This window comes from Lolium perenne, chromosome 3 (assembly GCF_019359855.2).
Source record: "Lolium perenne isolate Kyuss_39 chromosome 3, Kyuss_2.0, whole genome shotgun sequence".
Taxonomy (NCBI): Eukaryota; Viridiplantae; Streptophyta; class Magnoliopsida; order Poales; family Poaceae; genus Lolium; species Lolium perenne.
Genome location: NC_067246.2, coordinates 325,181,003 through 325,192,878, shown reverse-complemented (window position 1 = coordinate 325,192,878; position 11,876 = coordinate 325,181,003). Strand labels below are relative to the sequence as shown.

At 41.7% G+C, this 11,876-nt stretch overlaps 1 protein-coding gene across 1 annotated transcript; it reads right to left on the bottom strand.

Moving 5' to 3' along the window:
- Positions 1–2,674: 2,674 nt before the first annotated feature.
- LOC127345728 (crossover junction endonuclease MUS81) lies at positions 2,675–9,079 on the bottom strand. The gene is made up of 15 exons (XM_051372231.2): positions 8,788–9,079; positions 7,974–8,044; positions 7,712–7,790; positions 7,470–7,556; positions 7,261–7,377; positions 6,313–6,470; positions 6,174–6,221; positions 6,003–6,073; positions 5,822–5,928; positions 5,189–5,249; positions 4,662–4,820; positions 3,749–3,828; positions 3,399–3,633; positions 3,227–3,313; positions 2,675–3,066 (listed from the first exon to the last, which is right to left on the bottom strand). Exons 1-15 carry the CDS (start codon positions 8,997–8,999, stop codon positions 2,938–2,940), a joined length of 1,701 nt encoding a protein of 566 aa, XP_051228191.2. The 5' UTR covers positions 9,000–9,079; the 3' UTR covers positions 2,675–2,937.
- Positions 9,080–11,876: the final 2,797 nt, after the last annotated feature.

Here is an 11,876-nt window from a genome sequence, read left to right as displayed (position 1 = left end):
CAAATCGTCCTTAAAGTTACATTCTAGGTCATAGATTACATCATCAATGTTATCCTTTACAATCATGTTTGTGTATGATCACATAAGCAATCATCACATTCCATATTGTTGCAACCTTCCATTTTCTAGAAGGGTGTCGAGCAGTATCTCAAGGAGGTTGGATCATATCAAGTGTCTGTTCCACATCTTATTTTACAACTGTTTGGTTCTCTTGCAAACATCTCTTGTTACCTTGGGGTTGGAGATTGTTTCACATATATAGACTAGTGAAGATAGATACCATCGAGTAGCTACAGGGAAAAATGGATTATGTGCTAAAAGTGGCTTTGAAAATTTAATGTCGGTAACCTAGAGGAGGGGGGCTGAATAGGTTCAACAAAAATTTCTTTAACTTGTTCGCAATTATAGGCTATGCGGATAAATAAAGTGCTCTAATGCAAACTAAGTGGAGCACCCTATATGGCAAAATACAAATATCAAGAACTTCAAACTCGATGGCTATCACCAATTAAATAAGTGGAAAGAAATAACCGAAACACGCGGAGACGACGGTGTATCCGATGTTCACTTCCTTGAGGGGAAGCTAGTCCCGTTGGAGAGGTGCGGTTACCACGAAGGACACCGAACGCCGCGAAGGCTCATCTTCTTCTCCATGAGCTCCTTCCACAAAGTAGGAACCCTTTTTCCACTATGTGAAGACCTTAGGGAGGCCTTCGATCCCGTACAAACTTTCCGGCTCGATCACAAGTTGATCACTCCCGGCGACCGCTACCGCCTAGGAGTTCTCAACCTTCAAGAGTAAAAAGATCGGAGTGGGAAACTGGGTACGATGGCTCAAATCGAAAAGTGTATGGTTGACACAGAGAGGATGAAGAGATCTTCTAGATGCACGGATCAAATCTCAAATCCGTCGGGTAAAATTCAAGGGATTAAGTATTTGAGGCAAGTAATAGTAATGTAGTTCTTGAGACCTTTTGGATGAGATCTAGATCAAAATAAAAGGAAAAAAAAAAGGAGGAGCAGCGCGCGGCACGCGCAGGCCGCAGGCGCGTGGGGCCAGGGGGCGCACGGGCCCGATCATACCGACTGGTATCTCTGGATGGGGCGCGCGCAAGATGCTGGGTCGGCCGGTCTGACACCCGGTTAGACTGGCCAAAACTGTTTTTTTTATACTTCCTTCTCTTTTCTTTTGACAAAGATCAACACACTTTTTTTTTGCGAGGAGATCAACACACTTAGAGCAACTTTCGAGCACCTTCGGGAGTAAAAAACAAAGAGACTTTTGGATAAGAACTGAGAAAAGCTTTGGACAGAATATCAAGGAGAATAAAATGGAAGCCAACGATAAAATATTGTGGAGATCAAGATGGAAGCATCAGAAGGCGAAATATTTTGTTGGTGAAAATTAATATTGCGGAGAAAAAGATATGGTGAAAGGAGGGAAATGATTTGAGCCAAAGAACCAAATAACGACTCCGACCGCCTCTTAGTAACGCGGGGTCCGATACTCGAGAAAAAACAAAAGAAGGAGACTACCTTGACACGCTTTTCTGAGATCCGTCTTCGAGCGCTCTTCCTCTCTCTCTCTCTCTTTTCATATCGTGACCCGACACCACAGAGAGCGAGAGAATTAGCCAATTCTGCTTGACCTTGGGAACACCTCGGTTGATTGCATCCTCTAGGTATTGGTCACTAATAGCTCAACTCATGAGGCTTGGAGGATTGTGACACCGACTTCAAGCCAAACCTTCTCTCTTGACATCAACTATCTTGAATTCAATAAATGGACTTCAAACAAAATCTATGGTGTATTCCTTTAAACAAAAAACTCAATGAAGATATTAGTTCATAGAAATTGTCATCAATTACCAAAAACAAACATAGGGGCAAAGTACCCTTACAGGCTTACGCTTACCACTTCAAACTTGATAATGTTACCACCCTAACGGCTAGAAAAACACAAAGCACACAAAACACACTAAAGTTTGCACATAACAACAGATCAGTAAGCAGGTTTCATAAACACTTGCGTTCACAATCAGGGTTCAGACCAACACCCCCGGTCAAAGCTTCAAGAGGCTTCCAAAGCCTTTGGAGCAACTAGGGTTTAACCTCACTCGGGGCATACGTAGATCTTGGCGCTAGAGCTGTTGCGCTTATAGATGTTGATATTTAGGCTGAAAGCATTGATCTTGAACTCCACCATGTCACCGCGCTCTAGGTCATACTTAAAGACGACCTCCGGACAGTTCCTCGCCAGCACCACCTGCCCGACGCGGCATGGAAGCGGGCAGTGCCTTTCCCGTGGCCGCATAAGAGGTTCCGACCTCCGATGAGACCGCCGTCGGCGTAGACCTTGACACGCGGGCCATCCAACTCATCGGAGACGGAGCTCAAAGAGCCTTAGCCAAATCCAAGTCGCTAGCCGTCTGCGGCATTTTGGATCTGGTTCTCTGCCCAGCATTCCTGGGCGGATTGAGCCCGCACAGCGAACGTCTTATAATTTAGCAGAGGGAGTACTACCTAGGTCTGAGTGTGTTGGGGATGCCATCGGGCTTTTTGTGTCCATGTTAGCAGATCTCACTGCTTGTGTCGTGGATACACTGTATGCAGACGCGCTTTGTCTGCAGGCATACCACCCTGTATACTCCCATGCAAACAAGGTCGAGACAACTTGAGAGAAACGCATGATCCAAACAACTAAGTTAAGATCTGGTAGTACATATGAAACCGTAGTTCACCTACATTACGCAAAGATTACATATTGTCCAGCATGGAATTCTACAGGGTAAATATTAGTGGGAGGTGAGGCTAGGACCCTTCATTTAAGTGGTTACAGTACATGTTCTTAAACTTTCACTTTTCCAAGGCAGCAGGCCACACAAAAAGGATCCATCCTGTTCTTGCCTTCCGAGCATAAAAGTCTTGCATTTGGGTTTAGGGGGGACTAGGTGTGGACAGTTCATCTCCAGCCCAGACAAACTTGAAGATAGCTTTGCTAGGACCTGCTTTAACCAAGTGGATCTTGTTCATCAGCATCTCCTCCTGGGCACACCTATCATCACCCTTAAACACCACAAGAATAAACTTTTAGTTCAGAGGTTCTGAAGATTCTGCCGGAGACAAAGATTGCTCGCATTTGTTATGACTTCTGACTTTCTGAGTATGATCTGGGTGTTGTAAATGAAAATAACATTGCATAAGTTGGAAGTGAAACAGGACTCACAAGAATGGAGTATGCCTGAGCAAGTGAGAAAACAGTTGGGTAGAGACGTGTAACAGCAAGAGCAGCGTCTTCTGTCACTTGTGGCACCTGATTTGCATGCAAAATTAATGAGCAGAGTATGGCCTGAAATGGTGTCTAGCTTTGGGGAAGGCGGCTGTTGTGAACTCATTACCTGCATAAGTTGAAGGGCGAATACATTGCTCACAGTGACCTTCTTAAGGTCAGAACACCTTTTCACAAACTCGTCATAGGTCAGGCAAAGTCGAGAAGAATCAGCAGCAGCAGAGAAGTTTGTGCGGTAGTAATCAATTATCGAACGTGTAAGGTGGCCGTATTTCCTTTCGGTATCAGCATACCCAGTTGTTCTCTGGACATCAAATCCTTCAAGAATCTCAGTGGTGAAGCAGCTGAAATAAAAGGCATGGAGCAGTTAAAATGGCATATGACTGACATCCTAAATGTAAAAGGTACTAATATTCAGAGATAACATGATCATGCAGATTTCATGAACAGTGTACATACGCTGTTTTAACATTCTCGGGTGCATCTACAGTGTTTGGATCGCCTTCAACCAGATATATTAGCTTCCTTAGCCCACATTTCTGCAAAGGTAAAACAAAAGGATGTATCACATCGCTAAAATAGTTTGTTTGGGATGAAATTAACAATCTACAGGGTCGAGCGTATGTCATCAAATAACAGTGGTCTTCACCATCTCATAAAGTCATACCTTGGTTAAGATAACAAAAAATCTCCTCAGTTAAGATTAGACTGAAGCCACATCAATTCATTGGGCATAGCATGCAGGCATAAAACATGGCAGGTCAAAACACGCATTCAACATGTTGAAGGGAGACACCCCTCATCATATCCAACATTTCTGAACCCTATTTTTTTCTCAAACGCACACCAAAGAATGTGTCTCTGTATATTAGAAGAAAACCGCAAAGAAAGCGGGTGAGTACACTAGCGGAACCAAGCTACAACAAGACACCAAAAAGAAAAGGCAAAGAAGAAAAGAAAGGCAAAAGACTATACGTTAGCCAGTTCTGATCATCATCTGGAGGCCTAGCGTGTTCTGAACCCAATTACAATCGACTGTAGGATGGAAAATCTAAAGAAACATTATATCCAATACAAGTTACACAAAGTTCGTTGTCTAACTGTTTACACATGCCTCCACAACTGTGCTGCCTGACATGATCATGACTATGACCATCAATTTAATTGCAACATAGGCCATTGGCTCATGATAAAAACAATGTTTTGTGTTGCCACAACTACTGATGAGGATTAACACAAGAAGCAAAATAATAATCTAGGACACAGAATTTCTTATCACTATCAGTGAGAAACTGAAAGCATGAACAAATAGGGAAGTTAACATGAAGGTTTTAACACCAACAACAAAGTTCAAATCTAGTTCAGATGATACCTTCAGCCTTAGTTTTTGATCTTTGTATCTGTTGTCTCTAATTGAGCCAAATAAATCATCCACATTTTTCCTTTCAACAATGAAATCAAGAACATAGTCTGTACCATGTCCTCTACGGCGAGCAATCCAAAGTGCATCCCCAACAGGCAAGCGTTTCATCTGGATGACATGGTTCAAACAGAAAATCAACACTGCGGTCTTTGGCATATCATACAAACATTTCAATCTAGCATAGCATCTTTGTTAGATTATTTTAAGCTACCCTTGTACACAAGCTAGCAAACAGTGCAGACCCCAAGCACGAAGACTGTGGAACGGCAACCAAACATATCAGACAATTAATCCACCAATACAGGGCAATTAATTTAGTGTCTCGTTAATGCATAGGAATGACTTTTAGCAGCCTATTTTGGTTATCCAGAGAGATGTACAAGGAAACGAGTGCTAGTGAATTTGATACAAGAAGCAAGGAAAGGAAGAGCAGTCCAAATCAAAGAAGAGTTCACATAACTCTGAAGTCAACTAACCTCTACAGTTACATGAAACTGTGAGTGTATGTTATTAAGAACGTTTCTTCTGTTACGGAGCCTGCACAAAAAAGGTAGCAATCATGAGGGAACTGAATTCTGATGCACAGATGGATGGTTAAGTTAAACATGAAAAATGGATGGGTGCAATGATAATCAATTTGTTTCCTTGGAGAATAACTTGGATATATTCAAAACCGCCAGAATCAAAAGCATATAAATAGCATAAACGTTATAAGAAAATGGTAAAACATAAGAAACACAAGATAAGAAATCATGTCTTAGAACTCACGACTACCGAACCTGGACAAGTATGTGAAAACCCTTATCTATCTTATTTTAACAAAAAAAAAACTGTCAACAACATAATGCCCTTGTGAATTGGAAAAGTGACAACATGGACTGATGCTGCCAATATTCAGTTCCTTACCATTCTCAAAAGATGGGGATGGGGTGTAAATGTAAAAAAAAAAATTGACGTTCTTGTATCATATTAAGAAATTAAAATATGGAGAATGCTGCAAAAGGGCATACAACTTTGATTTGGTACGACAAGCTTGTTATGATCCTGCTTAAAGATCAGACACAACTAAGATATAAAATAACTCATGACTAAGATAGGATCATACATACCCAAGAGTTTCTCGATCATCCAATATCAACACCACATCATAAGCATCTAGAAAGTTTTCATCGGAATGACGAGGTGGCATAGCTAGTAGAGAATTTTCAGCAGAACCCTGGTGGTAAAAAAGAAAAAAAATGTTAAGCTCTGTTTGGAAAGAAGGGTACAACAAGGGGAACTCAAGTGTACCATTGCACTAAATGATAACTCTCCAAACATTTCTCGAGATGGAAGAAGAGAATCAGTAGCAGGTCCCTTGCCTGAAATAAAGGAATTTACTGAACATACCACTAGAGAGTAATAACTTGCTTATAGATTATCAGCAATGAAAGCATCCTGATACAAAAGGAACGGAACTACCTGCTTTTGATTTTCGAACTCCGCCCCTTTCAGCAAAATTTTCAGAACCTGTAATGAGCAAAGTGAATTAATTATAGTGTTGCGGGGTTACAATAGCAGGTCATTTGGAAACTCGTGCATAGATAAAAAAAGTGAATACCTATGAGAGGATTGCTCCTTTCATATTGTTCATCAGAATCTGAATCGCTGAAATCTTCTTCAGAATGATGGTTTGAAGGTCCTGCATGATTGTCGTCTAATACAGAGCGTGCAAGAAAACTGCAGGCAGTCTCTTTACCTTTTTCTGTTAGCTCATACCTACATCAGATTAATACAGTAAGACGCAAGCTATGCTTAGTGTCTCAACAGAATGTGTCTGCTTGGAAAATAAAGCCCCAACTAGAGACATGAAATGTAAATTGCCTGAAGTGCATACAAGCATTTTTTTCGAGAAAACGCAAGAGATTTTGCATACAAGCATCAATCATCAAACTATCGGATATAGATTCTCTTCTAGCATGTATATGACTATATATTGTGGCACTATAGCAGAATTACTCCGACCAACAAGGGAAAATATTGAAATAGAAATGTTTCTTGGTAATTTTTGTTTACTAGAATTCATATACCAATCAACAGAAACACACCAGAGATTAGCCCGCCTTTAGTAATCCAGTCCATCCACACAGAGAAAAACAGCTGAATGGGTTTTGTATCTTGTGAGTGTTGCAATAATATAAATCAGATAAACTTGTGCAAACACAATTTTACTTGAATACACAAGAACCCTATGAACCCTCTGATGACAGGAGTCAAGTCCATGCCTTCACTGGTTTATAGCTCTGGTATCCCCAGTTCTTCAGTCCATTAAATTATCATTTTATCATTCAACAAACCTCTGGCTAAACAAATTTGACAACTAATATTTAACAGTGCTGCAAAAGCACATAATAGCCTGTGATGGAAGAACTAGTACTTTTGGGGTCTAATACATGCATACAAATACGTGCATACAAAATGTGCGGGGTTGATCCCTCTAAAAAATCCAATTATTTCAAATAAACAATAAAAAATTATGATAAACAGGGAGCTGAGCCTAGCACATTACTTTGCAGGGTGACTCCACTTTATGACTAGTTTATTAGATATTAATGTCTTCATGCAGCTCCATCCAGTGTACCTATCCTTGCAAGAATTCACCTGTTTTGATTTGTAGTTGTTTGGGCTACTCATAATACAACAGACATAGTTAGTAATGCACTAAAATATCAGCTGAAATAAGCAACCGTGCAATATACAGAATCACTGGAACTGTACCCTATTCCATGACGTGACAGACCACTGGCTTCAGAAGCATCAATAAGTTCTTGTTTCAGCATAAAATCCTTCCCTCTCATCAGTTCCCTAGGGGGAAATCAACTGTCAACATCTCTTGCAGCATATTCAGGTGCCTTTTCCTACTTCCTTTGATTAAATGGTGTTCTTTGTCCAAATGTCGCTACTAATTTTGTAGCGCGAATAACAAAATTTAGATAACATAAGATGGAACAAAATAATACCTGTAGAGAGTGATCACTATTGCGTATGGAGCTGAACCAATCTGTGGAGCATAAGGTTGTTTTTGTTTTATTTTCTTCCCTGTAGAAAACAACATACACTTTAAGATCTAATAGTCTAAAAATGTTTTCACTAAAGTCACTGATGAAAGAACAGATTTCATGAAACAGAACAGAATTAATAGTATAAAGAAGACCACACGTCAGCCTGGTCATGAAACAGAACAGATATGAGAGGACGCGTGAGAATGGTAGAAACTATCACCTGTTTCTCCTGGTGTATTACTCTCTGGAAAGGATTCTTCCATGACACGAACGACCCAATCTCCAACACCCCTGACAAAGAAGCATCGCCAGTGGTCAATCTTATTCAGTTTCTGAGAATCTGATGCAATTCAACGCGGAGTGTAACATTCGGTATATATAGCACATGCTGATCTGGTAGTAATAAAAACTTGAGACACGCGATTTCCATGTCTCAACTCAACAGGCAAAATAAAAAAGAGAACAAAATTACAGAAGCACAGAATTCTATATTGATCCAAAGTAAAGCCATGCTGTTATAACTCTTCCCCGGTTATCTACTTACAAGCAAATCTCATGTTGAATGGCAACTTAAAGTGGTGTGAATAGTACATAATAGACTTCACCAGATAAAAATGGTAATGACATATTTAGATCTCAGCATATACGCCTGCATCAAATCAACAGTTGCAGTAGAGTAAATGACCATATTGGAACTTAAACTAACGACTCTACAAACCAAATCTCATGCAAACCGAAGGCATGGTCAGATCAACTCAAATCCCCTAAGCGACATAACATCCAGCAAAGAAATCCAGCTAGATCTCTGAGCTAAGGCACCCAAACCGTCACGTTAAAACCATAAGCCAATCCATTCGCCTTACAGTGTTCCGTAGCAACATGATGCCGCCAAAACAGAGACCTCTGATATTTGGCACAGAAGAGCGACATTGCCGCTCGATCCAAAGCTTACGACCCAGAATCGACCAAAACTCTCAATTCATCCCAACGACAGCGTGAACGAGAACAGTTGAGGGGTGTAGAGAAATGCGTACTTGATACGGGACAGGTCAGTGGGTGTTCTGAAGGGCAGGTTGGCGAGGCAGACGCCGCGGTAGGCGGCGGAGAGCGCCTGGCCCTGGTGCTCCGACAGACCGCCCGGTTGCTCCGCTATCATCGAGCGGTGCTTCTCGAGGATCTTGCGAGCGAGCTCCTCGTTCTCCGGCAGGCGCACCTTGCGCTTCTTCCGCGCCGACGGCGGCGCCATGTGTGTGTGGAGGGTGGCGGGGGCTGAAATGGGATGGGGAGAGGATTCTGCGTGCGGTGCGGGGTTATATGGTAGCGAGGAGGGAGAGCCCGCCATTGATGATTCGGAGGTTTTTGGTTCGAGCGGCTACGGTCCCACATTCCAGTGTCTGGGAAGAGATAGGTGAAATAAATAACTGACGCGGTGCGGCACGGTACCACGCTCGTAACAGTAAAAAGCTGAGCCGGATGGGACGAGACCATATTCGTAGAGGTGCAGACTAGCTATGGAGTAACTTCGACAAGACCATTCGTAGAGCCCAGCCTGCCATGTTATTTATTTGTAAAATTTCGCGAGAATAGTTGAGTTTTAAACCCTCCTTTGGAAGATAAATGGAGCTTAGAACTTTGCTCTCTGGAGCATTAAAATTTTCTTTTATTTTCCCAAATGCTATTTCATTTCTAAATCCTACGGCCGCACATGAGATATGAATACTTACCTGTTTTTGTTTTTTTTTTGGATTTGATATATTCCAAGCAAATTTCACAAATTAATGTGAAGCATCCATGTTGTCCGTCTCCATGCATTGTTTTAGACATGTCTTAACTTTGACCAACTCCCGAGAAAAAAGGAGCATCATTTATAAAACTAAATTAATATTGTTAGATTGATCTTGACATGTATTTTAGAGGGGTGGTCATTCTTCATGAACTATTCATGAGTTACATAATAAGAAATTGGATGGAGTTTTATTTAAAATTGAATTCGAAAAGGCATATGATAAAGTGAAATGGTCATTCTTACAACAGACTTTGAGAATGAAGGGGTTTGCTCCTGAATGGTGTAGGATGATCAGACAATATGTCCAAGGGGGAAGTGTAGGAGTAAAGGTAAATGATGATATTGGTCATTATTTTCAGACAAAAAAAGGTTTGAGACAAGGTGATCCTTTGTCTCCTATTCTTTTTAATATTGTGGTGGACATGCTTGCCATCATAATTGAGAGAGAAAAAAATGATGATCAAGTAGGAGGGCTTGTTTCTCACCTTGTTGAAGGGGGGATCTCTATATTACAATATGCTGATGATACTATCCTTTTCTTGGAACATGATCTCCAGAAAGCTGTGAATATGAAACTAATTCTATGTCTTTTGAAGACCTCTCAGGGCTCAAAATTAATTTCCACAAGAGTGAGATTTTTTGTTTTGGTAAGGAAAATGATGAAGTGGACCAGTATAAACAGATTTTTTGATGTGATGGTGGTTCCCTACCTTTTAAATACTTAGGTATTCCTATTCACTTTAGAAAGCTTAGAAATTCTGATTGGTATCCAGTGAAGACCCGATTTGAGAGTAAATTGGGATGCTGGAAAGGCAAATTATTGTCCTATGGGGACAGACTTGTCCTTATCAATTCAGTTTTAACGAGCTTACCTATGTTCATGCTATCTTTTCTAGAGATACATGTTGGGGTAAGGAAAAGATTGGATTTTTACAGGTCTAGATTTTTTTGGAAATCTGAGGAAAATAAAAGAAAATATAGACTCACCAAGTGGAATATCGTCTGCAAACCCAAGGATCAAGGGGGTCTAGGTATTGAGGTCCTTGAACTAAAAAAATAGATGTTTATTGAGTAAGTGGCTTTATAAACTTCTTAATGAAGATGGGGTGTGTAGGATAATGTTGCATAGAAAACAAAAAATTTCCTACCGCGAACACGCAATCCAAGCCAAGATGCAATCTAGAAGACGGTAGCAACGAGGGGATTATCGAGTCTCACCCTTGAAGAGATTCCAAAGCCTACAAGATGAGGCTCTTGTTGCTGCGGTAGACGTTCACTTGCCGCTTGCAAAAGCGCGTAGAAGATCTTGATCACGGCGTCACGAACGGGCAGCACCTCCGTACTCGGTCACACGTTCGGTTGTTGATGAAGACGACGTCCACCTCCCGTTCCAGCGGGGCAGCGGAAGTAGTAGCTCCTCTTGAATCCGACAGCACGACGGCGTGGTGTCGGTGGTGGTGGAGAAATTCGGTGGAGCTTCGCTAAGCGTGCGGGATGTGGTGGAGGAGAGAGGCCGTTAGGGTTTGGGAGAGGGGGGCGCCGGCCACTAAGGGGTGCGGCCACCTTGGTGGTTCTTGGGTGGTCGGCCCCCTCCCCTTGGCCCCTCATTATATAGGTGGAAACCCCAAGTGTTGGACTACAAGTCTCCGAATAAGACCCGAACCCAAAACCTTCCATGTGATAGGGAAACCTACCCAAGGTGGGAATCCCACTTGGGGTGGGATTCCCCCTTCCATGTGGGGGGGGTGGCCGGCCCCCATAGGGGGAGTCCACTTGGGACTCCTCCCCCTCTAGGGTTGGCCGGCCATGGAGGGGGACTCCACCTTCCTTGATGGTTTCTTCCGGACTTTTCTAGAACCTTCTAGAACCTTCCATAGAACCTTCCGGATCACCAAGTGATTCACAAGTTAAGGTTGGAATATGAGTTTAGGGTTGCTTAATAATTACCTCCCTATGATTTCATGTGGTGAAGGATATCTACTTATCCTTTTAGGGTTTATTCTCAATACCTCAAGAGCATGATCATGGATTAGGCATGATCATCTTGTTCTTAACATTTTTACCTCAAGTTCTTAGGGTTTATGATCATCACTCAATTTATAAAGATCAAGGTTTGGATTCCTAGGGATCTCTCATTAAATGGGTTCTCACTCCCATGATCAAGCATTGTCCTGATCAACTAGGGTATAATATCTCTCTTATAGTATCTTGGTTGGACATGGTTATGGTGGTCTCAACAGATTATATCCTAGGAGAATGCCTGAGATATCAACTTAGGGTTCTCTCAAGAAATGATAGTTTAACCTTTTGGATATTTGAATAGATCTCTCCCTTAGA

Excerpts from the sequence above, each read along its gene's own strand:
- LOC127345728 (XM_051372231.2), bottom strand. The coding sequence starts at position 8,999 with ATGGCGCCGCCGTCGGCGCGGAAGAAGCGCAAGGTGCGCCTGCCGGAG. Across the intron at positions 8,045-8,787 it reads ACTGACCTGTCCCGTATCAA|GGGTGTTGGAGATTGGGTCG; the intron begins GTACGCATTTCT and ends CTTCTTTGTCAG. Across the intron at positions 5,250-5,821 it reads GATGATCGAGAAACTCTTGG|GCTCCGTAACAGAAGAAACG; the intron begins GTATGTATGATC and ends TTTTTTGTGCAG.